Consider the following 23,278-nt stretch of genomic DNA (forward strand, 5'->3'; position numbering starts at 1 on the left):
GGTCCCAGGCTTTTCTCTCTCCCGGCGAGCGATGTTCATGGGCTTCGGTGGCCATGTGGGTATTGGCAGACTGAGCAGGCTGCCTGAGCTGCCAGTGCTACTCACCCACTGAAACTCCCCCGGTGATGTTTCAAGCCTAGATAGCTCCTGGAGACTACTGCCTCTGTGCTCCTGCTGTACGGTCAAATGAGAGCCTTTACCGATGGGGTGCCCTGAGCCCGCAGCTGGGACTGGGAAGCAAGCCACCTAACCCAGCTGGGCTGGGATGCATGGACACCCCTGCTTCTGCGAGGTGCCAATGCTGCCGGGCAGCCCGGGCGGCAGGAGCTGAAGTCTCCAAGATTCCTGCTGGTGGGAGCGTTTTTTGGGACTGGCTGGGGGAACTTGCACTACTGGATGCCACCAGCCCATCAGTTTAGGTGAGGGAATGTGATCTTCAAGTGTTTCCTTATCTGTTACAATGCAAAAGCAGCCAGGTTAGGTAAAACCTCTTTTATCTGCTGTGAAAAGCTCCCTTGCTTACCTCTTGGTGCTGAGGCAGTTTAGTGAGCACTTGTCTGTCGTGTTCAGCTGGCTTCCCTGGGGGTGTGCGGGGAGAAGTGTTCCCTTTGTAGCAGGTCCCCTGTGTTGAGAGCTGCCTGGGTTTGATCTGGCAATGAACCGAGCCCCCCAGCTTGTCTGACTTCTGCTTCTGATTTACCCAAGCCCCGCTCCACCATTTCAGCTGTGGGTTTTGCCTTAGGATTGCTCTGGGCAGCAGGAGCTGGCAGTGACATTGAATCTGTGGAGTTGTCACTGAAGAAAAGGCGTAAGTCCTGTGCCCCCAGCTCTCTCTCCCTATGTCTCCCCCAAGCTGTAAGGGGGTGGGAAATGCCCCAAGGACATAAAGACCAGGGTTGTTGCTGATGCTCCCTAGCCTATGTCAGCTCCTCACCCTCTCCAGGGGAAAAAAAGCCTGTCTTGCCTTTCCTGGCTCTGCTGGTGGGACAGTGGCAGGCTGTGGCTGCTGAAAGGGGAAGGAGTGGCTGCTGCAGAGAGAGGTGGCTGGCCCTAAAGGGTTTGACAGGCCCCAGAGAAGGAGGACTTGGGCTTTGTCAGCCCTACAGTTCTCCTGAGGGATGCCTTTGCTTCAGCTCCTCAAGCACATATTACCACAGGCTTAGTCAAAATATTTGTAAACTTCTCTGAACTTCCAGGAGAATAACAATACACACCTAACCTGAAGGGACAACCCCATACTTCCTCAGACCAGGATTTTAGGACAGTTTATCTTCTCTGCTTCACAGCTGTGTGCATTTTCCTGTGTTTGCCTCTGATAACTGATGCCCCACAGCTGTGGGAGCAGCTGTAAGATGGTTCTGGCCTCTGACATGCAGGAGATCTTGGAGGAGTTTGGAGCAGGGGAAGTGACTGGATGTGGTGACTACCTGTAGTCTGACTAAAGGCAAGGGGCAGCAGCNACTGATGCCCCACAGCTGTGGGAGCAGCTGTAAGATGGTTCTGGCCTCTGACATGCAGATCTTGGAGGAGTTTGGAGCAGGGGAAGTGACTGGATATGGTGACTACCTGTAGTCTGACTAAAGGCAAGGGGCAGCAGCAGCAGAGAGGCTCCTTGTGGTGAAGAGCCTGTATGTGTCCATGGGATTCTTTGGTACCTCATTTTGTTTGTGGTTTGGTCATGGGGTATGGTAGATGCTACAGCAATAATAACCATATCTGCAGCAGGGCTAAGAATTGGGAGAGGTCAGGCAGGATATCTGTTTTATTGAGCTCCTGCTTTTCCTGCCTGGCCCTGCTGTTGCCCATCTCTCCTCGGAGCTGTGAGTGCATAATGATATCTGTGAAGTGTGAGAAGGTGGGCTCAGGCTGGGATGTGAATTAAGTAGGCTGCAAAGTGATGCCCTACATGTTGGGGGCAGTATGGGAATAAACCTTAGGAGAAAATGGAGGAGATTGTGATTCTTATTTGAGTGTTGTGGTCCTTTGGAGAAAACTGGCTCAAGTGGGAGAGACTGGGCAGGCTGGTGGTGAAAGGATGCTGAAGAGGGCTGCACTGATGAAGCTGGACCATAGGTGAAAGAGTGCGCAGCCATCATGAAAGCCCTTGGGAGTGGTGGGGGCAGAGCCATAGAGGTGTCTAAAAGCTGGACAAAAAGGAGAAGGCAGATTTGACCCTTTGTATTGCATGAGTGGGAACTGGCATGCAGAGGGAGGGAGGACAGGACTGGGACCAGCTCAGACAGGGAGGAGGGCTCCATACAGCCTCTGAACTACCCACTCAGGTCTGCACTTTCCAGTTGCCTCTTGCCCTGTAGCTCATCTAGCAGAAGCCCTCCTCTTGTGACTTCTGTTTGGCTGGTAGTGTGTGTCTGCTGAGCACCAAGTGACATCTAGTGTCAGCTCAGGCAGCAGTAACTGTGGCTTCGGCTGGCTCTGTCTCTTCCTCTCATCCCAGGTTCTGTTATGGCAGTTTTCAGTGCATGCAATGGTTGCAGCTGCAGTGCTCCCCTCTGAGGGAGGGGACAAGCTCCTTGCTGCTTCTTCTGTTGAGCTTGAACAGTTTGAGCCAGGATCCTCCATATCGGCATGCAGTGTTGTTCTGTCACAGGTCCCTTCCTGCGGAGGTGACAAATGCTTTCCCTTTGAGAGAAACCCTTCTCTCACGGTGCTGGTAGGGGAATGGTAAAATGGAAAGGATGGAGGTACTGGTGGGGGAGGTGGGTGTAGAAGTGATGCCAGGCACAAAGCCAGGCGTGCAGGGGTGGGAGGGGATGTGGCTTCCCACCCCAATGGATGCAGTCACTCCTTAGTTTCACTTGAGACATGTGGAGGATGTGTGCAATGTGTGCTGCCCACAGAGGTCACTGGAGAGCAAGCTGAGCTCCTGTCCCGGTCCCAGGTCTGCCTGTGAGGACCCAGGCTTCCTCCTTTTGTCCTTGGGAGTGTGGGTGGAGGGGTGAGCAGTGGCCTTTCCTCTACCTTTTCCCCCATCCTGTTCTTTGGGCAGGAGCTGGACCTGGAGGCCAGGCCCCTGGCAGTCTGTACTGTACACCGTTTTCATCTCTAGTGAATTCTTTCTTTTTGCCATCCTTCAGGATGATCCAGCGGCACCAGCTGGTGCAGTCTGTGCTGCAGGAGCTACAAGAAGCCACTGAATGCTTTGGCCTGGAGGGTCTCACCAGTGCTGCACTGGAGGCGGAGAGGACCCTGTCATCTTTCTCCCTGCCTGGCTATTGTGGGAGTCAGTTCCAAGATGAGCTAGAGGTTGACCGGGTAGCCAGGAGCCTCTATCCTGAGGATGCCCCAAGTAACATGCTGCCTCTCGTTTGCAAAGGTGAGGGAAACCGCCTCTTTGAGGCTGCCAGTGTGCTGCTCTGGGGCAACCCCAGCCTCAGCCTGGAGCTGCAAGTGCGTACCGTCGTGGAGATGCTGCTGCACAAGCAATACTACTTGAATGGCATGATTGATTCCAAAGTGATGCTGCAGGCTGCCCGCTACTCCCTCTGCACTGAAGAGACCCCGGAGATGACCAGCCTTCCCATGGCTATCCTGGAGGCCATCTTCGATGCTGATATCAAAGCTACCTGTTTCCCTGGCACCTTTGCCAACATGTGGCATGTCTATGCCCTTGCCTCAGTACTGCAGTGTAACATCTACTCTATCTATCCCATGAGCAACTTGAAGATCCGTCCCTATTTCAACCGGCTCATCCGGCCCAGAAAGTGCGGCCCGCAAACCTCCACACTCCACATCATGTGGTCGGGGCAGCAGCTCTCTCGGCAGGTCTTCAAAGCGCAGTACTTTGTGGCTGTGGTTGGCCTGGAGGAACTAGAACCCACAGCACCTTCACCAGAGCCTCCTGTCCAGCCCATGAAGACCCTTGAGCTGCTGAACAGTGACCCCCAGCTGACCTATTCTAACCTGCGTGACCGGTACAGCATTACCAAGAGCACCTTCTACCGCTGGAAGCGCCAGTCTCGTGAACACCGGCAGAAAGCGGCTGCCAGGTTTGCAGCTAAACACTTCCTTCAGTCCTGCTTTCAGGAGGGCAATATAATCCCCCTCCAGCACTTCCGACAAATGTTTCCAGAAATCTCCCGATCCACATACTATGCCTGGAAGCATGAGATGCAGAGCATGGTCAATGGTGATGCTTCTGCTCTGTCTGAGGCTCACAGGTTGCAGGAGCTTCACAGGGATGTTCTAAAAAAGGCTGATGTGAATGAGCCAGCTAATTCACAGGCGAGCTTAAGATCCCAGAGTCCTTCCCTAGACCCCATCCAAGCAGGAATCTTCATGCAGGGAGCCAAATCCTACTTAGAGAAATGCATTTCTATGAACACTCTGGTGCCTTACAGGTGCTTCAAACGCAGCTTCCCTGGCATCTCCAGGTCCACTTACTACAACTGGCGAAGAAAAGCAATCAAGGAGAACCCCAACTTCAAACACCCCCAGTCACCATTGGATAACCAGAAAACTCTACCTATAGGAAAGCCATTCCTGCAGTTGAAGCCAAACAGCGTGCCTGTTAGGAAGAGACGAAATGGAGACCGGCCAGCGCCCAGGAGTCTCCTGCAGCTCAAGCCTTCTCTGTGCTGGAGAATGCAGTTGCGAGATGTGGCCAGGAGGCAGGTCCAGCAATGGCAGCTGCCGTTCTGCAAGTACCGCTTGCGCTACCCATCTCTCTCCTCCACAGCCTACTGGTTTTGGAAGGGCAGTGGCAAAGCTATTGGGCAGCATCGCCTGCCCTGGACTAGCTCCAGCCAGCCATTGAACCGTGTGGCTTCCCTGGTGCCTCCAAGAGTGGAGCCAGGCCTCAAGCCCCAGTGCCGAGTGGAGGGAGCCACCAAGCACATAGATAAGCCAGTGCCTGCCATCCCGTGCAACACTACCATTTCGGGCTATGCCATGTCAGACAGAGCCAACAGCCGCATGTTTGTGATGGATGTGATTGCCACTGCCCAGTTCAAGGCACAGGCCAAGCTGTTCCTGCAGCAGCGCTTTGAGTCGAAGAACTTCCCAACCTACAAGGAGTTCAGTGCCCGCTTCCCACTCACAGCCCGTTCCACCTATTACATGTGGAAGCGTGCCCTGCATGATGGGCTGACGCTGGTGGATGCCTGAGTGCCAGTTGCCAGCTGGCTTGGCCACAGATCCTCTGCTGATGTGCCCTTTGGCTTTCTGGTGGGGTGTCTGGGCTGGGGCCTCACTCTAACTTTTGTTCTGGTTTTGTGTTATTTTGTTCCTAGTCTCTGGCTTTATTTTCTGTGTGGTTCAATCAGGTATGCGAGCATTCTCACAGCACCTATTCCCAGAGACTGGAAGAATGGAAGGAGAAGGCGCTGAGCTGCCCCAAAGGAAGAGGGGCCAGGAAGTTGTTCTCCCTCTTTTTTGCGCTCAGGGGATGAGCAAGGGAGGCAGTAGTGTGTCAGTGTCGTGAGATGCTGCTGGACCTCTTGAGATGGAGGATGTGAAGGCCTCTCTGCCCCGGGCAGTGCCTTGAATGAGTGATGTGGAGGTGCCCAGCATGTCCTCAGTGAGCAGAGTAGTGCTGGCTCAGCTATGGGTGAGGAGGGGCTTGGGGAGTGCTCAGCTTTATGCAAGAAGCATCTTTGCTCTGGGTTCTTCCCAGCTAAGGAGAATAAAACCTTCACTTGGGGTCAGTGCTGATGCCACTTGGTTTTCTGGCTCTTAATACCTGCCTTGGGTTGTTCTGATCTTTCCTAGACGAGCAGAGGTTGGTAGCAATAACCTTTTACACAAACCTTTGCTTCCTGAGCTGGCAGCTGCCTTACTTTTCTAGGGTCTCTCTTCCCTGGTGCCTGGGAGAAGTCAGAGAGACTGAAACTTCTGTGCCCAGTGTCCTTGCATCCCCTGCGCTGTGCTGCAAGCAACATGGTTTTCTCCTAGCAGCAAGTCTGGGTGCATATATCTCACTTGTAAGAAACCAAAGCAATAAAGACTCTTCTACTCTTAGTCCTGTGTGGTTTCTAACTCATGCTGTGTGATTTCTAGGCAAGGCTTTCCCTTCCCTGTCTGCTTTCTAAAACTGTCTTGTGGGCAGGGAGAGACTGTGCACACCTCAGTCCCTGCTTTTGAGAAGGTCCTCTTCTGCTTCTTGGGCCCTGGGGACAATCTGCTGCTTGGTGGCGCTCTGAAGACCTGGTTGGAGCTGTGGTCTCCCTGGTAAGGGGCCAAGGCTTGCCTCCCAGATCAGATGCAAGGCTGGAGATGAATGAGTGGGCACAGGCCTGTGTGACAGCAGGGATGCAGTGGCAATGTCTGAGATGCTGGTGGTCCTGCCCTGAAGTGGTGCTGTACTGGGAGGCTGAAACCAGCTGTTTGCACCTCTGCCCTATGAGCATCTTGGGGTGCAAAGTCTCTGCCTGACTCCAGAAAGCCTCATCCCCTTAGTGTGTGTGTTTTCCTGTGGTGTCTGCCAGCATGGCTCTGTGGGACTAAACTGTAGGAGGTTGGGGCTGGCTGCTAACATTGAGGTTTGTAGTAACAATTGCAGTACCTGCTCTTGTTTCCTTGGAAGCTGCCAGGAGTCAGAGCAACCTACTGGTGTGAGGAGAGAGCTTCCTGAGGCCTGTATTTACAAGGTCAGCCCCTGAGGCTGAGTTGGCAGACCTGAGTCTTTTTTTTTTTTTATCCTCAGGGTCTTTGCAGAGGCATTAGGAGCTCTGGTGACCTTGTTAGAGTTGAGATGCTATAACACATGTTGTGGTGTGTCTGTTCCCCATCTGTCCTCCTCCCCCCAGTCTTGCTCACAAATAACTTGTTTTTCCTTTCTCAAGATATCTGGAACCTCTCACTGACTGCTGCAGCCCAGTCATGCTCCTGACATAGTCTGGGTTCGCTCCCTGTGAGCCTCCTAGGCAGAGAGGCCCTATGCTAGGAAGTGTGGCTGAATTTTTCTCTGTAGTAGCCTGCAGGAGAAAGGGGTGCTCAGGGTTGTCCTGTGGTGTTCTTGGGTTTGAGCTGTGAGGTGGGGCAGCGCAGGAGGAGCAGCATTGAGCCACCATCTGGGGCATCTCTTAAACCGTTTAGTTCCTTGTCCTTAGTGATGGTGGGATCTCACCACCATCCATACATTCCAGCAATACCCTGTGTGGTCCCACAGGGGGGGTTCTGGGGCAGGGGTGCTGTGGGAAGGGAAGCACATGGGGAGCAAGGGAAGCAGGGAGCTGCCAAGCACTGCTATGTACTACTGCAGAGAGCCCTGGGCTCTGTGTGTCAGGAAGTAATTGGAGTAATTAGCTGCCAGGGAGGACTCATCTATGAACTCCTCTAAGGGAGTGATCTGGTAATTACTCCAGAAAGATTACCTGCGTCTCCAAACTGCTGGAGGCTGGAGACAGCTGCTTTCAGTGGCTGCAGCAGCAGCTTTGAAGGTGGACACAAGACCCCCAAGAGTGTTCCCTTCCTTGTCTGAACCAAAGGAAGCAGCAGGGAGAGTGAGTTTTCTGCCTGTGGGTGCTGACAGAGGTTCATGTGGGTGGCACTGAAGCTGGGGCAGACTGTGTCTGGCAGCAGGGCTGGAGCATCCATTAGCATGCCAGAGCAGGGTGGGTGGCGGTCAGCTGCTGCTGGAGACAGCTGGGCATCAGTAGAGCCTGGGGGAAGCCTGCGTTGTGGGACCCAGTGCTCTGCAGAGTGCAGGAAAGGCTTCTCCTGCTTCCCATCACCAAACTTTCCCTTAACTGGGAGTGCTGCAAGCATCACACCTGGGCAGTTGCAGGATGAATCTCTTCTGGGTGCTGGTCTTGGGCTCCCTTGCAAGATGTTTTTTGGAAGTCCTAGTGAAGAGATTTAGGTGTGATGGATTTTCTACCCTTAGCTGGATGCCTGGGGGAGGGGGGGGGAGGAGGGAGGGGCATGGTAGGAAAATAATACTCATCCCTCTGAGGGATTTTACAAGTGCCTCAAGTGCCTTTATGTTTCTCCCTCCTTATGCCTTGATGGCAGCAGGCCATGGTGGGTCACTGCCACCATGGCATCACCTAAACAGTGGGTGTTCATTATTTATTGATGTGGTTTGTGGCTGAGAAGAGCTTAAATGGGGGGGAAATTGTTGCACTTGATTTGTACATGTCGTGCTGCTCTCATCTTGAGCTGGTGGTGGGAGATGAATTTGAGGCAGCCTCAGCTGCTCCACATCCAGATACTGGATGGTAAATCTCTCTCTTTGCATGTGTGCAGTGAAGTTTAGCTCAGGTGCCACCTAAACTTCCTCACACAGAGGTGCTTACAGCGCTGACCCCAGAAAAGATGAAAATTAAAAGGTGACTGAAAAGCAAAGGCTGGGGGGCTGCAAAGCACTTGGACAGCAGCCTGCCACCTACCTGCAATTTAGGGCTCTGCTCTGCCACTAATGCACCCAATTCGTGTCCGTGGGAGGGAGTTTGCAGGTGCAGAAGGTGGCCAGTGCAGCGCAGCGGAATAGTTGATTATGCCCAAGCACTGAGCTGGTATGTGTTAGCTCAAGCATGACTTTGCCTCCAGATTTTGCACAGGCAGTTGGTTTGTTGGTCTTAAAAGCATCTCAGGATGGCAAAAGGGTTACAGTTCACAAGATAGCTCCTGTGCTTTGCTGGGAGCAGCGCACTTGTAGATGTATTCCCCAAATGTCCCTATGCCTGGATACTGCTTGGTCAAGGACTGGGGAGGGGGCTGTGCTAGGATAGACTTTGGCACCAAAAGGGACAGATGAGCAATGGAGGGTGATGCCAACACCCTCCAGTGTGTCACCCCTCCAGTGGCATCACAGCAAGCCCCATGGCTCCCCACTGGCCATGGGGACAGCATCTGCCTTATTCTCAGCAAGGTGTGCCCACCTAGCGCTCTGTTCCCTCTTGACACCACTTGTCCTCTTGCCCCGTGGGGACAGCTCAACCCCAGCAGTGTGTTCCTGCACCTGTGGCTACTGGAGGCTGTGGAAGAGTGAGCCGGTGCCTACATCTGCAGGGAGAGGAGAGGTAATGAGACTCCTGATTTCCCAGCAGCTGATGCCTGAGTAATGGCTCTTAATTGGCTTCTCTCTGCAAAAATCCTCTCCTGCCAGCCCCAGGAGAGATGGCATTGCCACAGGCTGTGCCTCCCCATGCTCTCTCCACTGCAGGCTGTTTTGAGGAAGCAAAGAGGAAAGGATAAGCTAACTGAAGAGATGCACTGCTAAATGATTTTTAATTTTTTTGGGGCAGAAATAGAAGACGCCCTGTCTCAGATAATTAGCTATTTCCTTACGAGGTTACTGTGAAGGGAAAACACTGACTGTGCCATTCAGTGAGCCAAAGGACTTACTCTGCTTTTATTTCCCAGTGTCTCTTCTCACCAGCCTCCAGAGGAAAGATGGGGGGAGAACTGAGGCATTTCTGTCCCATCAGCATGGTTACAATCCCATCCCACTGACATGTGCTGCTCAGAGAGCAGGTGGTAGCTTTGCCACTGCAAGGGGCTTTGTCCTCCCAGGCAGTAAAGGTGCAGGGAGTGCAGCAGGAAGGATACCTCATGTCCAGCCCAGCCCTTGTGGTTTCCACATAACCCACCTTGGGGCTGACCACAAACAGAGCAGGTGAGGAGGCTGGGAGGACCAGTGAATCTCTTTGTCTGGGGACAGGGGCCTACAGGGGTCTTGTCTCCCCCACAAACCGCACCGGCTTCTTTCTCCTTCTCCTCCATTCTATTGCCTCATCCCTGAGGGAAGAGGAGCAAGATCCAGTAGGGTTCCATCCCAGCATCCCTTGTTAGCACTCCCCAGGCCCCATTTGTAGCCAGTGGCCCCATTCTGGCATGCCACAGCACTCGCCAAGGGGCAAGCAGTGTGAGCAGAGCTGGGGGAAGCAGGCGGCAGCTCAGATGCACTGGTTGCTCAGATCTGCACTGAGGTGCTGGTGGTTTTTCCCTTGGTAGCTTTCTTCTTGGCTGTATCCCAGAAGGAGGCAAGATTCAAAGGCCAGCCCCACCCTTGGTACAGACTCCACCCTGTCGTTAGCTGTTTCTAAAGAGAAAGGCCTCCTGGGAAGTGCTCACCTTGACAGAAGAAGCCCAAGATGGAAGAGCGTGTTTTCCGCTGCTGGCAAAAGAAACCAAATCCCAGTGCACTTCAGACACTGCTGTTCTGAACTCCTGGCTGAGTGAGGAGCATCTCCAAGGCAGGGGAGGAATGGAGGGCATGTTCAGCCAACCCAGGGAGTGGGTCTGGCTTGGTCCCCAAGGTCTTGTCCTCACAGCAGGGAGGGCATCTGGGATACCTGGTCATGATACTTCTTGCAACCCAAAATCCAGTGTATGAGGCAAGAGAGGGGTGTTTGGGCACAGATTTGGGGAGATGGGGAGTGAATGAGCTTTCTGGTGACTTTCTGTGTCTGTTTCTTGGTGTCACTACCTTAGGACAATGGCTGGGAGTACTGGTGGGGGGACTGGGCCAGGACATGGTCATTTAGGGAGCAGTGGGCAGGAGGGCAATGGACCAGGTTTGCTGGGGCCAGGGTTGCAGGACCGCATCTGTGCTGGGGGTGCTGGACAGCACAGGGACAGGCACCCGCAGCCAGAGTGTGGGGAACTCAGTTGCAGAGAGATATCCTAATTATGAAAAACACATTATTCATGAATAGAGGAGTTATTCTGATATGTCATGGGACTCTTCAGCACCTCATGATTATTTTTTAAAAAGGATACAGGGAAGGACAGCAGGTTGTGGTGTACACTCTTGTAAGATATCACTGTTTAATTGACCCTCCTCCACCTCCTTCTCAGAGAACCCCAAATCCTCCCTCATCAGCCACCAGAAATCTCACTTCCCCATCGCCCCTTTGCACAGGCACAGATGGTCTCTGCACTTGCTGCCCTTTGCATCGCCTCCTAGAGCTGTGACCTGCCAGGCTCCCTTCTCCTTTCTGGGCTAGACATGTTTCCAGGCCAGGACTTGAAGCTATTCCTCCTTTGCCCCTCCTACCCTCCTTTGCATTTCTGAGTATTCCCTCTGAGATCAGGACCATTACAGGGCTCTGGAGTAGGGCTGGGGGTGCCGGTTGGGAGAGGGACCCCTTTTCCGGGAGGACAGGAGGGAGGGGGTGAAGAGACACCTCTTCCACAGCCACTGGCATGGCTTATTTAACTTTTTTTTTAAGCTTAATCAAATTTCTGGAGCTTGTGTGTTCCTTTGCTGTGTCTTGTTGCCTTTTTGCCTCCTTCCCTTCTGCTCAGGTGGCTGCAGTAACACTGTGAGTCTGTAATAAGTTATTCAGCAGCGATCTCCATGCTGGTCCTCAGATTTCAATTTCCACTTTTCCCTTCAGGTTTCTGACTAATTTCTCTATTTGCATAATGCCCCCCTTACAGATGCTGTGGCACAGCCCCTTCTCCTCTTCCCCGCCCCCAAGGTCATCAGAGATTCAGGCTATTAGTGGAAAATACTTTAATTTTGTTGGCCCTTTGGCCTTGTCCTTCCCCAGGCATCTCCAATTAAAAAAAGTCAAAGAAGCAATTTGGGGGGCAGGGGCACAGGCTGCCCATGGGGAGTGGGCTGCTGACCCCACCCCCACCCATGGCAGCCCTGGAGGAATCCAGTTGGAAGAATTACAAATGCACAGGTAAATGCAATTTCTTACTGTAGATTTTGGTCTAGCAGCCCCAATGATTTTGTCTGGACCAGAATTGGTAGGAAGCCTCCACCCCTGCCCCCCAGCTGGGGGTGCTTGAAGGGGATAGACAAGGAGGGCTTTTGGGACAGCAATGAGCTGGGGCTTGTGGGGCTGGTCGCCCCGGCTGCATGGGTACCCACAGACATCCCCTCTCTGAAATAGTGCTCTTGTCTTGCTTGGTTATTTGGAGGGATGGACAGCCAGGATGGCTGAGCACATGCAGGACAGGGCAATGAAAACTGTCACTCAGCTGCTGGGTGAGTCTGCCCCTTATCACTCCTCTCTAAGCCATCTCATCTCTTTTGGACACCCCAGCCCTTCCCTGCAAATTCTGTCTCTGTCCACCATCAGAAGCAAGATCTGCTTGTTCCCTCCTATGTTTGTATTCTTTTGCCCCTCTTCAAGCACATTTTATTTTATGCTTCTGCTATACACACAGTAGCCAGAACACACACATTGCTCCAGTCTCTCTCTCCCTAATTCTCGTCCCTTCCACACAGGGAAAACAGCCTACACCACCATCCCGCTCTCAGTGTTAGTTGCTCACTGTGATCTGCATTGAAATACATCTCCCTCCAAGTTGCCCAGACACTGGCTAGATTATAACTTCCTTTGGGAACAGCATAAACACCTCCAGGTTTAAGTAAGCGTGACACTCCTGCAAAGCTCACCTCTTTGCTAGCCAGCTCCACATTCTTATAAACAGAGACTTTTCTCCTGCTTTTTTTATTAGCTCTTCCATGTTATAAAACGCAATGGGAAGTTTCAGATCAGCTTCTGTACAGGTCTCTGATGCGCTTCTCTCTTTTATGGCTCAAGTACAACAGCAATTGCAGACATTAACATGCTTCTTTAGTATGAAATGTACATTTGAATGGCACCCAGCTGGAGGAACATGTTGTGCCTCTTGCAAAGCTGGCTGCAGCCTGCCCAGAAACCTTGGGAAGGGGGTGAGGGGTGCCCAGAGTTTGCCTGCAGTCCCCTGCACATGAGGGAAAGAGGCAACAGGGGAGCCATGGCCAGGGAGAGGAGGCATGGTCAAGGTGGATGCTGGGGAGTGGGGGGTGAGGCATAGCCTCTTAATGCCTTTTTGGGGCAGCCATTGCCTTCATACCCACCTCTGAAGTACTTAACATGTCTGACAATATACAAGTAAGCAAAAGGAAGATGTATGTGGGGATGCTGGGGATTTCCTTGTCAGCAGAGGCTTTAGGAAGGATGGAGATATCCCTCTCCAAGGCATGGGAAGGAGTGTGTTGGGGTCACCCCCTGTGTCTTGGGCTCCCTCCATGTCTCTTCCTTCTCTGGATCTCATCCCCTTGCAAACAGCACTCCCACCTCAGACTCTGCATGTGATGTCAGCCTTTTCTTTCCATCCTTCTTTGTGTGCAGGGCCCTGACTTAGTGCCAAGAGTAGAATCCTTCAGGCTTTCACCCCTCCCAGGTCACTTCTTGAGTAGAGATTTCAATTACAAGTCTTTTTAGGGCCCAGCACTCTGGGATGGCAACTGTATGGGGGCTCAGACTTGGGATCATCATGACAGTCATTATTAACATGGAGAAAACATTGCTGTCTTTACCAGCCTGCACCAGGAATGGAAGAGATGTTGTGCAACCACCAGCCTGCCTTCCTCCTTGCTTCTGGGATGGGCCAGCAACTGGGATTTCTCCTGTGGATCAGGGATCTGATGTGTAGAGCAGAGGGATGTGTAGAGCATGCCCTTTGGTCTTGTTCATGCTCTGTCCTTCTACTTCACTGCATCTGAGGAGCCAGGTGCCACCCCGTGGTGCTGAAGTGAGAATGCTGTCCCCATCACAGGAGTCTGGAGACCCCACCAGGACTCGGGCCTCCTGGAAGAAACAGCGGTCATTCTCTGGCCCCATATCCCCTCTCCTCCCTGTGTGCCCTCTTCGTGGGCCAAGCTTGGGCACCAGCAATGGCTCTCCCAGCTACAGGGCTGAGAAGGGAAGCTGTGGCCCCAGATGAGGGGTGGTGGCACCAGCCCAGTAGCAGCATGCACATCTTCCATCAGGCAAATGTGCTCCTCCTGGTCCCAGCAGACAGACTGGTTCTCAATTCCCTGTTGTTGGATGGTGGCACGCTACAGCCTTGGAGAGAACAGGGATTTACTGTTTCTCTGAAAGGAGAAAAAACCTGCATAGTGCATCCATGCCAGGGTCTGGCTGTGCAAGCAGCCTTTGCAGGCACTGGTGCTCTGTGCTCCACAGGAAAGCTCAATCCCAGGAGGGCCCCAGCCAGGGATGGCAGTGACATGCAGGTGGCAGCTACACATGGCCCCCTTTTGAGAGGTAAGCAATCAGTGCTACCACCACCCCGATGTACACTCCTGTGCCGATGGTTATGGAGAGCGCAGCAAGGAAGAGAGCTCGGCGGGAAGCTGAACTGGCCAGATGGAAATCTCCTTTGGAGACAGCCTTGCTGGTCTGGAAGGAGAAGAAATGCTTGTTGCTCACAGCTGTATCAACCTGGCCTTTTACTCACCATGCAATTGTTTCACTACTGAGTCAGTCTCCCTTCCCTGGTCACTGTCCCATGGCAACTGGGAACAGACAGCACGGTGTTTGCCAGTCAGGGAGGGCTCAGAACAGCAGTGCCACCTACACACATTTCCCTGTGGATTTTGCCTCCAAGGGAAGCGTGGGCTTCAGCTGCTTGTCTGAAAGCACCCATCTGGGCACTGAGCCAGAGCTGTGAGCGGGAGGCTGGACCCTTGTAAGAGCAGGCAAATGGTTGGTGCTTGGGGTGATTGCTGTGCGGCACCAACTAGATACCAGTATACCCTGTACAGATATGTACTGAGTACTGCCTAGTCTCAGGGAGTTGACTCCAGACAGCGTGGTCCATTGGTCTGGCTCTGCTGCCACCTGGTTTTTCATGTGTGGGGTTTTTGGTTGAAGCCTATTTGCTATAGAAGGGTTGATGGAGCCAGCAGTGGAGACAGATGTGGGTGTTGGTTCTCTGTGATGGCAACTTCCAGCTTCTCTAAGTGCTCAGGGCACATTCTAAGTGCTCTTGGTATTACCTACTACTTGTATTCAAGTTGCCACATGGAGATCACTGTGCACAGACGTCGAATAAAGAGATGGTCCTTGCCTCAGTGAGTGAACAAAAGGGGTAGTTATGGAGCTAGATATAAATTGCCCCACGTACGTCATCACATGGAGAGTGCACTGTGCTATATTGCACCACGTGGAAAAATGTGAAATCAACTGCTCCTTGGGGTCCTAATCAATTAATGCTTCCCCTGCCTCTCACCATCTCTGTGCCAGGCACTCATATAATACACTTTTCCATTTCTGTTCCTATTCTCTCGATTTAACTTCTTAATACCTCCCCTCACCTATTCTTTGTACAGAAGCATCTGTGCAAATGTGGAGTAAATCCCCTAGCTCTGCATGAATTATTCTGGGTCAACACTAAGTAAGTGAGCCCAGGCTCTGGGCTAAGCCCTCAAGAAGGCAGCAGCTCCTCTGAGCTGGTGCAGCCAGAGGGCCACCTCCCTCTCCAGCCTCTGCCAGCCTGGCATTGGCTCCCATAGCTTAGCCAATGTGCATCAGAAACAAGTACAAGAGAGGAGCTGTAGTGTGATATGGACACCAGGATCTCCTTTGTGTCCAATTTCCAGAGCAGCCTGGTTCCTATGGCATGAGCTGCCTCAATCTGGGTCATGGTGTAGAACCTCCGCTCTACTGGAGAGTGGGAGGACAGGTGGGAAAATGCCAGAGTGAGAAGCTGGGCAAAGGGCCAAGAGCAATTCCAGTTCCCTAAATAACACCCAGAAGACCCAAAGGAAAAGCCTGACCCCCAGTAACCCACACCAGAGCTGGAAGGCTTGCAACCCCGCGACAACTGTGGAGACATCCAGCATCACCCTTTGCCTCAACCCTCAGAGTTATGGCCATGGCACAGAGATGAGCCTTAGATCCAGAAAGGTGCTGGCCACCTCCAGGTGTGGCTTGCAGGGCCCTCCAGGTGTGGCTGCTGTGGCTTGCAGGGCCCTTGCTCCAGTGCTCAGCACACACAGGCAAGCAACAAGATCTCTTACCCCTTGGGAGAAGTAGAAAGCAGCAATCCCCAGGGGCCAGAAGCAACACAGCATGGAGAAAAGGGCCAAACCCAGGTGGTCCCTGGGGGGAAGCATCAGGAAATGATCCTCGCTTTCGCTGTCGCTGGAGGAGTCGCTCTGAAAAACGAGATGAATTCAGCACATGCCCACCTCCCTGTGCCTCACTATCGGCTGCATCTCAGCCCCTCACCTCCCAGCTTCTGCTCTCTCCTGGCCCTATCACATATTTTCATATGATTCCCACCAGCAAATTCAAGAAGTAAATTTTAAAAATATTTTAGACTCTTCAGCGTGGTTTAATGGAGAACAACGTAGCTCAGCAAATTCAAAAGTGGAATGGATTCTTGGCTCCCTGCCAGAGCAAATCCTGAGCTCACTTGCTGGGGGTCTGGGATTTCCCTGCATTAGAGAGAGTCTTAAACTGAAATATCTTCAGCTTTGGCAGAACTGATTGTTTGTCAGCTTAAACAAAGTTAAACAAAGTGCCTTATCCCCATTAGAGACTAGGAGATCAATATCCTGCTAAACTAATTCAGGAAGTGAGGGAAAGCAGCTGAATTGGAGCTTCCATTGCAGGGGCAACATGCCCTCTCCCCCAGTAAGTACATTGCTCAGTGGCTGCAGTCAACACTCCTGCCTTTGGGCACCACTTGGCCAGCCTCAGACCACCCTAGAAGTGATTTGTCTCAGTGGAAAAGGCATGCAGAGGTGGGGACACCTCTGATGCCATCTGAAAAGGCCACATCACCAACACCAAAAGCAGCAGAGCTGTGCTGGGTCATCAGACATCAGCTCCAGTGGGCTCCGGGGACCCACTTCCACCTCTCAAGGTCCTGGACAATGTTCCTAGCCTTGGCACCATTGCTCAAGCCATGGTGGGGCACAGCACAGCAATGAGGCTGCTTTGTTAGCTCTCATTCTTCCTTTGCAGGATTCATCCTGTCTTTATATATAAGCTTTTTCTCAGCTGCTGCCATGAGGCATATGAATTTTGCTGTTATGCAAGAACTGCTGCTTCTCCTCAGCTCAAGTGCCACAGCAGCAGCAGGCTGCCCTTGTCAAAGGGTCCCCATATCCCAAGGGTTCTGCAGAGACCCACCTTCCTTTTGCTCCCAGCAGCCTGCAGGCGGGCTGCTCTTAGGGAACCTGACCTCTTTCTGAGGTCAGCACTGAGGGAAAAGGAGCAGAAATGATAAGGAGAAAGAAGAAATACTGGGTGCACAGGGAGACTGATGAGGCAGGAGATGGTAGGGTGTGGGGGGAGCTCTGGGTAAAAATGGGAGAATAAATTACCGAGAATTTGAGCCCATGTTCAGAATTACCACAGGAGTTCAGTGCCATCCCACCTGGCAAAGCTCACCTCGTACTCCTGGAGCTCATCTTCCTCCACCTCATAGGACACAGTTTGGATGCGGATGTCACTCTCTACCAGGCAGGACCCTTGCGCCTCGTGCCTTTCAGGAGCTTCGGATGGAGCCTCTTTGCTTTCTGTAAAAGTGGTTTCACAACTTTCTGTTTTGCTGTCCTTGGCCTTGAGAGTGGTCTCATCCTTCACAAGGATGAAACTGGGGCCGTACAAGGCTTCAACAGCCAGCTGCAGGGAACTGGCATCCAGCAGCTGGTGAGTCCTGGCACTGCCAGCGTTTTGGAAGATGTAGGAATACAGTTTCCCTTGGCAGTGATGACTGGAGTAGTCCTGGCTGTGATGCTGGTGGTAAGAATAGCTGCTGCGAAGGTGTCCGTTGGCCTTGGCCAAGAGCGGGTTTTGCAGCTCACGCACACTCTCCATGCTGTTGGTGGTAGGGGGGAAGAGATCCTGCAGGAGCAGAGGCGGTAGAAGGGAAGAGGCTGTTATTACAGCAAGGCAAGGGAGCAGAAAAGCCTCTCACCCATGCAGAGTCGATGTCGAGATGAGGCTAGTGGGAACAGAAAATATTGGCAATAATGGAGAAAACAAGAGTCCTCCCCACCTCTGCACAGCTTGAATGCTATCTCAGCAAACAGAGCATCTCTTCGTCTCTCCCCTGCTGGTAGTAAGATAAGGATGCAGCCCTGCAACAAGATGATCTGATTCAGGCTGGATTAAGATGAGGATTTGGTGTATCTATAATGCATCTTGGGTTGGCCACGTGCAGCCTGACAGGAAAGGACCTACTGCATCTTTTCTGCTGGTTCATAATGTGTGCTGCCTAACAGACAGCACAGAAGTAGTTAAGAGGCTGACAGTCACTCAAGGGGCCTCCCTGACTTCCCAAAGCAGAGGGTTGCACAGTGAATTACAGCCCTCTGGAGATTACACATACACCTAACTGACTTGCAGGTAGATGGGAGGTTCTCTAGGGCTCCTCCAAGGTTGAGCTGCAGCTGGGGCAAGAGCAGTGAGCCACCAAGGGAAGGCAGGGGGCTGCTGTGAGGACATGGAGGTGGTGTTTAGGCTTGGGTGGGAGTGTTGGATGCTCAGCCAGCCATGAGGAGGAACAAAGAGATGCGAGATTAAAGGGGAGATCCCAGGGGGCTTGGTCCACTTTGAAATGATGACATTCTAAGTAAATGATCCATCACATCAAAGCAGCTCCACCCTTGGGTACCGCAGCAGCGGTACAGCCTTGGCTCTGGGCCACCAGCTTCAGAAAATTCTGAGTCCAAACAGGATCCTCAGCTACAAATGTCAGCATGGGTTTATTCCTTGGGGAAATTCACCTCCCTCTCCCTTCCTCCATTTCAGAGTGTCGAAACCTTGTGCTGCTTTTTTTTTTCCCCATGAAAATTTCTGAGATTAAATATTTCCACCCCTTTTCTTCAGAGGAGCATTTGCTATTTTGGCTTCCCAACCCACCTTGGCACAAAGAAAACGTGCAGTGAAATATCAGTGTTCCCCAGGAGAGAGAAACAATTACTTTGTGCTCTTCAGTACCCGAGCCCTGCATTTTATGGTCTCTCTCTAGCACTTTCCTGGCTCCTAGACCATGCCACCTTATTGCCTTGCAACCCCAAATGTTCCTGTCCTTCTTAGAGACCTCAGTCACTGAGTCCTCTGCAGGATGCTGTGTAGCAGAGGCACACTTCCTCCTGCTATAGGATTCCCCAAGGTGCACTAGGCTTTCTGATAGACAGCACATCACCTTGGCTTTAAATCTGTCCTCAAGGAGGAAATAAAAGTAAAGAAGTTGGAGTTGAAGATCCCAGAGAGTGAAAAGCTCAAGTGGTCCCTTGGCCAAACTCTGCCATGCCATGCAGGTTTGGGGGCCGTACATGGTTTTAAATGGACCTGTCCATGGGCTTTGTTCCGGCAGTGGTCATCACATTTTAGAAAGCTGTAATGGAAAATGGAGCTGTTCTGCTAAAACTGCGTGTTTTGGTGAACGCCCTCCACTTCTCCCTCCCCAAAACCATTCTCTGCCTTCTGCAGTCTCCCACCTTACTAATAAAGCCTGTAATGGCTTGTGCAGCAGATGGCTGTTAAGTATTTTGAAAATATTTAAGAGAGATGCATATTTGTATCAAAGGTGGTTTTATTTCTACGCAGACCCAGAGAAGCTCAAAGCTTCATCCCTGTTTTCAGGCAAGGAAACAACAATCCTCTTCTTTGCCTACCTTAACATGCAAATTAGGTTTCTAATAAAATATCTTTCTTTTGAATAAAACAGTAAGAAGAGATCAATCACTGAGTGTTGTTTGAGAGCAGCAGCCCAAGCAGAAGAAGAAGCCCAGCACTAGTAAGAGAAAGTTGACAGTTTTGGTACAGCATCCATGCCTCATCTCAAGAAATGCTTCTGACAGCAGGCTAGGGTAGGGAGGAATGGGATCTTGCTGCGAGCTGCTGAAGGGAGCTGGCTCCAAATGTGCTGAGAAACACCAGCATATGGACTGCAGGCAGGCTGCTGGCCACCGGGCAGTGGGTGCTGCCTGTGTGGAAGTTGCTGTGCTTCTTGCTTTGGGTCTTCTGCAGCAGGTTAGAGAAAGGGAGAGCTGTGTGGGAAAGCCACACATTCACAGCAGCTAGTGCTGGGAAACAGCGCGTGGGGGAGAAAGAAGGGAAAGGAGCTGGGAGGAATTGGAAACCGAAAAGGCAGTTTGGGAGGTGCCAGAGAACCAGTGGAGGATGAGTGCACCCATGCAGCTGGACTGCTGCTGGACATGTACTCAGTTGACTTTGAGCTGGGAGATGGCTCACTGACCTGGGCTGTGGGGAAGAGGCAGGGAGGGTTTGCAGGTAGTGAACAACGCAGGGTGAACATTCCTTAGAAGAGCAATAGTGTGGGTAGGAAAAGAAACCACAGGAAAATACTGCTGAAGCATGGGGAAGTTTCTGTGAATGTGGGCTGGGCAGGGCTGAAGGCTTTGTCCCAGGGGAGGAGGGAGAGCCCAAACCTCTTTGATTCCTCAAACTGCCCTTTGAGGGCTGTCCTTAGAGCAGGGCCAGGATCTCAGAGCTGCTGCACAAAGCATGGACGGGGCAGGGCTACAGCTAAAGGGATTTAGTCCATGCTAGCCTTGTACCCTCTGGGATTCTAAAAGATTTACCTGTATTAAACTCTCTTTTCCTTGCTGCCTTCCACTCTTGGGAGCTGGGGCCGATGCTCTCCCTCGGAGCAGGATAGGGCAATAACAGAACTGCAAAGATGAGGGGAAAATACAGAAGATCTCACCGTGCTTCCGATAAATAGGCAAAAGGACCACTAAGTGCACTCTGGTGCCTAGACCCGGCATTTGTCAGCGGTGGAGAGGGGACACTGAGGGCCAGCATCACAAATGCCTATAGCAGTGTGCTGTAGTGTGTACCTGCTGGAAAGCAGCCAGGCTGAAACCTTTTTCTCCAATAGCTGATGTGAAGAGTCCCAGTGTCAGAGGGATTAGAGTTCCATCCCACTCCTTAGTCACCAAGATTAGCACATTGCATAGAGACCGTGCACCAAATGATCTGGATTCGAAGGCATAGACTAGGGCCATCAGACCCCTAGAGATAACATTAGAGAGGGAGTGGCAGAGAGGGCAAGGACCAACCCTGCATGCACACACACAGGGAATGAAAGAGCTACACCAGCCCTGCAGTTGTCCCCAAACCCCTTTTGGGTTATTTGGATCCTACAGTGAATTTAGCTGCACAGGGACTTAATAAAGTAAGCCTAGTAATAAAGTAAGCCTGGTAATAAAGACAGCTTGTTAATAACCGAGCTTGGGGAAAGGAAAGGAATGAAGTCAGCAGATGAAAGCAAGGAAGCCATAAAAGACAAAATTGGCAAAGAGTGGCCATTCTCTGACCTCATTATCAGCAACCCTGGATAGCGTGCATATCCATCAGCCACACGGGGCTTGTCTGGGCAGGACTGGCAGCAGGTGATGGTGGTGAGATGCTGCTAAGTGCACAGGGATGGTGCACACATACAAGCATACATGCACAACGGGAGCCCAGGGGAGGGCACACCTGGGAAGAGGCAGACTTCAGTGCCCTTGTCAAACCAAACCATTGCTGCAGCTCTACTGACGACTGACAGCTGCGGGCTCCCTACTGAATTGCCTCCCCCTCTGCGTGGCTGCTCCTGTAACCAGCTGGCTGGGCAGGGACCTCCATGCTCCCCAGCCCGGTTGCAGTGGTCCCCAGCAGAGTGAGAAATGCACAGCTGTGTTGTGTACTCAGCTTCTCAAGGCGAGTACCGGGTAAAAGGAGCCAAAATAAGGCATGAAAATAAAGAGGTAGCAAATATAGCTTTATGTTTCACAGATCTCACCTCCACACCACATCCCCTGAGGCAGTTCTTAGAGGGACCCTTGGCACTGATGCCAGCTATGATAAACCCGTTAATGATGAATTAAGTAGCTGTTCCAGGAATCAATCATCATTTAATTGCCCTGTCAGGCAAACACTCTGCCTTGCTTCCTGGGCTCATTAGCAGGTTGTGGCTGAGATGCATGTCCCCAGACTCCTGAGTGAGGTTAGCCCACCACGACCAATGGCTTTCCCCTTCAGGATAGCACCTGGGGAAGTTGGTGCCCTCGGGGAGTGGTGCCCTCCTGCACTGCCATGCCCTGGCTGATCTGAGGGCAGGGAACAGTGTGAATGCCTGTTCCTGATACAGCTGATGTGACGCAGCATCACAGCCAGGTACAGCTGCCATATCCCTGGGACAGAGGTGGGCTTGCACCTGATGGAGCAGGAAAGCATATGAGATATGTCAAGCACCCTTCCCAGAGTCCAGGCCTTCCTAGAAGCTCTCAGGAGGTGCTTTTAGGCTTCTAACCAGAGGCCCAAGTCCTGCCAGGAGACAGTACCTCTGCCTCTGGACATCCAAGCTTGCAATTCTGCTCAAGAGAAAACCAGCTTACAAAGGCTGCTGAGAAGCAAAGGCAGAGCATCGCAAGGAGGAAAGTTGTCATTTTGGAAAGGTAATGGATGAAGGAGGATGAAGGAAAGGTATTGAAGGCTCATGGACGTTGTGTCTGGCAGGGGCAGACCAAGTCCTCTCTCAGTCCCAGGATCCCACACAGAAGCATGGATACCTGACATGTCCCAGCCCTGAGCCCCACAGGGTGAAACACAGCTCAACAGGAGAAGGAATTGCTTTCATCAGCCCTGCAGACATGATTGCAGAAAGCAGTTTTGTTCTGGCAACACTCAAGCCCGTCTCTACATCGCTGCTCCTGCCTTGGGTACAGCACTGGCGTGCAGTGAGGGACTGTTCATCCCTGGGGTATAACAAAGCCTTCACCAGTCCTGGGACAGGTTGCTGTGGCAGGAGCATCAGATGAGGTGGCCGGGGGGTTGCAAAGGGTTGTGTGGATGAGGCAGCTCTCAGTGTGGGACAGGAGAGGAGGGTGGTGGGACATGACAGCCTCAATGAGGCTAGCAGAGGTGGTACACAGAGAAGCAAAAGAGCACGTTAGGTACAGCACTGGGAGAGGAAATGGTGGGCAAGAAGCAAAGTGACATCTGAGCCAGGCAGAGAGCTGGACCCTGGCAACCAAGATGAAGAAGAAAAGGACTATGAAGCTGCTGGAGGGGAAAGAATTGGTGAGGACCAAGAGAGAAAGAAGAAGGTGACACAGAGCCTGTGGACATGGATTAGAGGAAGGATAGCTGACGCATTTGTGATGTAGAGCACCTGATTCACAACTTTGATGCAGCCCATTTGATAGAGCTGGAAAGGAGTGAATAAAATGCTTGTTTTGATCTCCTGACAGGTGGAAAGCCAGTGCCTCGGCAATGGGCTCCTAGCTCCAACAGAGACTAAATTGCTCTGAGGATTGGGATGCGATAGGCTGCTTTTCAAGGTTCACAAGTCAAATTGGGCAATTTCCAGGTGGAAATCGAGTCTTTATTGTCCCTGATAAAAACGTTTCTCTGCAGCAGCGTTCCGACCCAGCTGTGCTCAGAGCTAAGGCGTTGCTCCTAATGGTAAGAAACAGCAAATCCATCCCCGGGGCTAGCAGGGGAGAGCCGGGCTGCTTCTGAAGGAGCCGCGCCAGGGGTTCGGAGGGCTGGGGCTCCCCCACTGCCCTGTCTCCAGCTCCAGCAAGTTGGACATGCTGCCCGTGAACATCCCA

The 23,278-nt window shown here is 52.2% G+C and overlaps 2 protein-coding genes across 4 annotated transcripts in view; one reads left to right on the plus strand and one right to left on the minus strand.

Moving 5' to 3' along the window:
* Positions 1 to 5,413, plus strand: part of VRTN (vertebrae development associated) — a 13,120-nt gene extending 7,707 nt beyond the window's left edge. For 2 of the 3 annotated variants that reach the window (XM_018083040.2, XM_018083041.2), the window contains one exon: positions 3,096 to 5,413. In XM_018083040.2, the coding sequence (XP_017938529.2) occupies positions 3,097 to 5,124 (2,028 nt within the window). In that variant the 5' untranslated portion in view covers position 3,096 and the 3' untranslated portion in view covers positions 5,125 to 5,413. Of the gene's footprint in view, positions 1 to 91; positions 420 to 3,095 lie in introns of those variants that run through there. The other variant, XM_008924973.3, reaches the window with a different exon arrangement.
* A 6,950-nt stretch (positions 5,414 to 12,363) lies between these two features.
* SYNDIG1L (synapse differentiation inducing 1 like) lies at positions 12,364 to 17,759 on the minus strand. The gene is made up of 4 exons (XM_018082263.2): positions 17,707 to 17,759; positions 17,097 to 17,552; positions 15,716 to 15,853; positions 12,364 to 14,093 (listed from the first exon to the last, which is right to left on the minus strand). Exons 2-4 carry the CDS (start codon positions 17,523 to 17,525, stop codon positions 13,935 to 13,937), a joined length of 726 nt encoding a protein of 241 aa, XP_017937752.1. The 5' UTR covers positions 17,526 to 17,552; positions 17,707 to 17,759; the 3' UTR covers positions 12,364 to 13,934.
* Positions 17,760 to 23,278: the final 5,519 nt, after the last annotated feature.

The sequence above is a fragment of the Manacus vitellinus genome, unplaced genomic scaffold, assembly GCF_001715985.3.
Source record: "Manacus vitellinus isolate BGI_N305 unplaced genomic scaffold, ASM171598v3 scaffold_6_pilon, whole genome shotgun sequence".
Classification (NCBI taxonomy): Eukaryota; Metazoa; Chordata; class Aves; order Passeriformes; family Pipridae; genus Manacus; species Manacus vitellinus.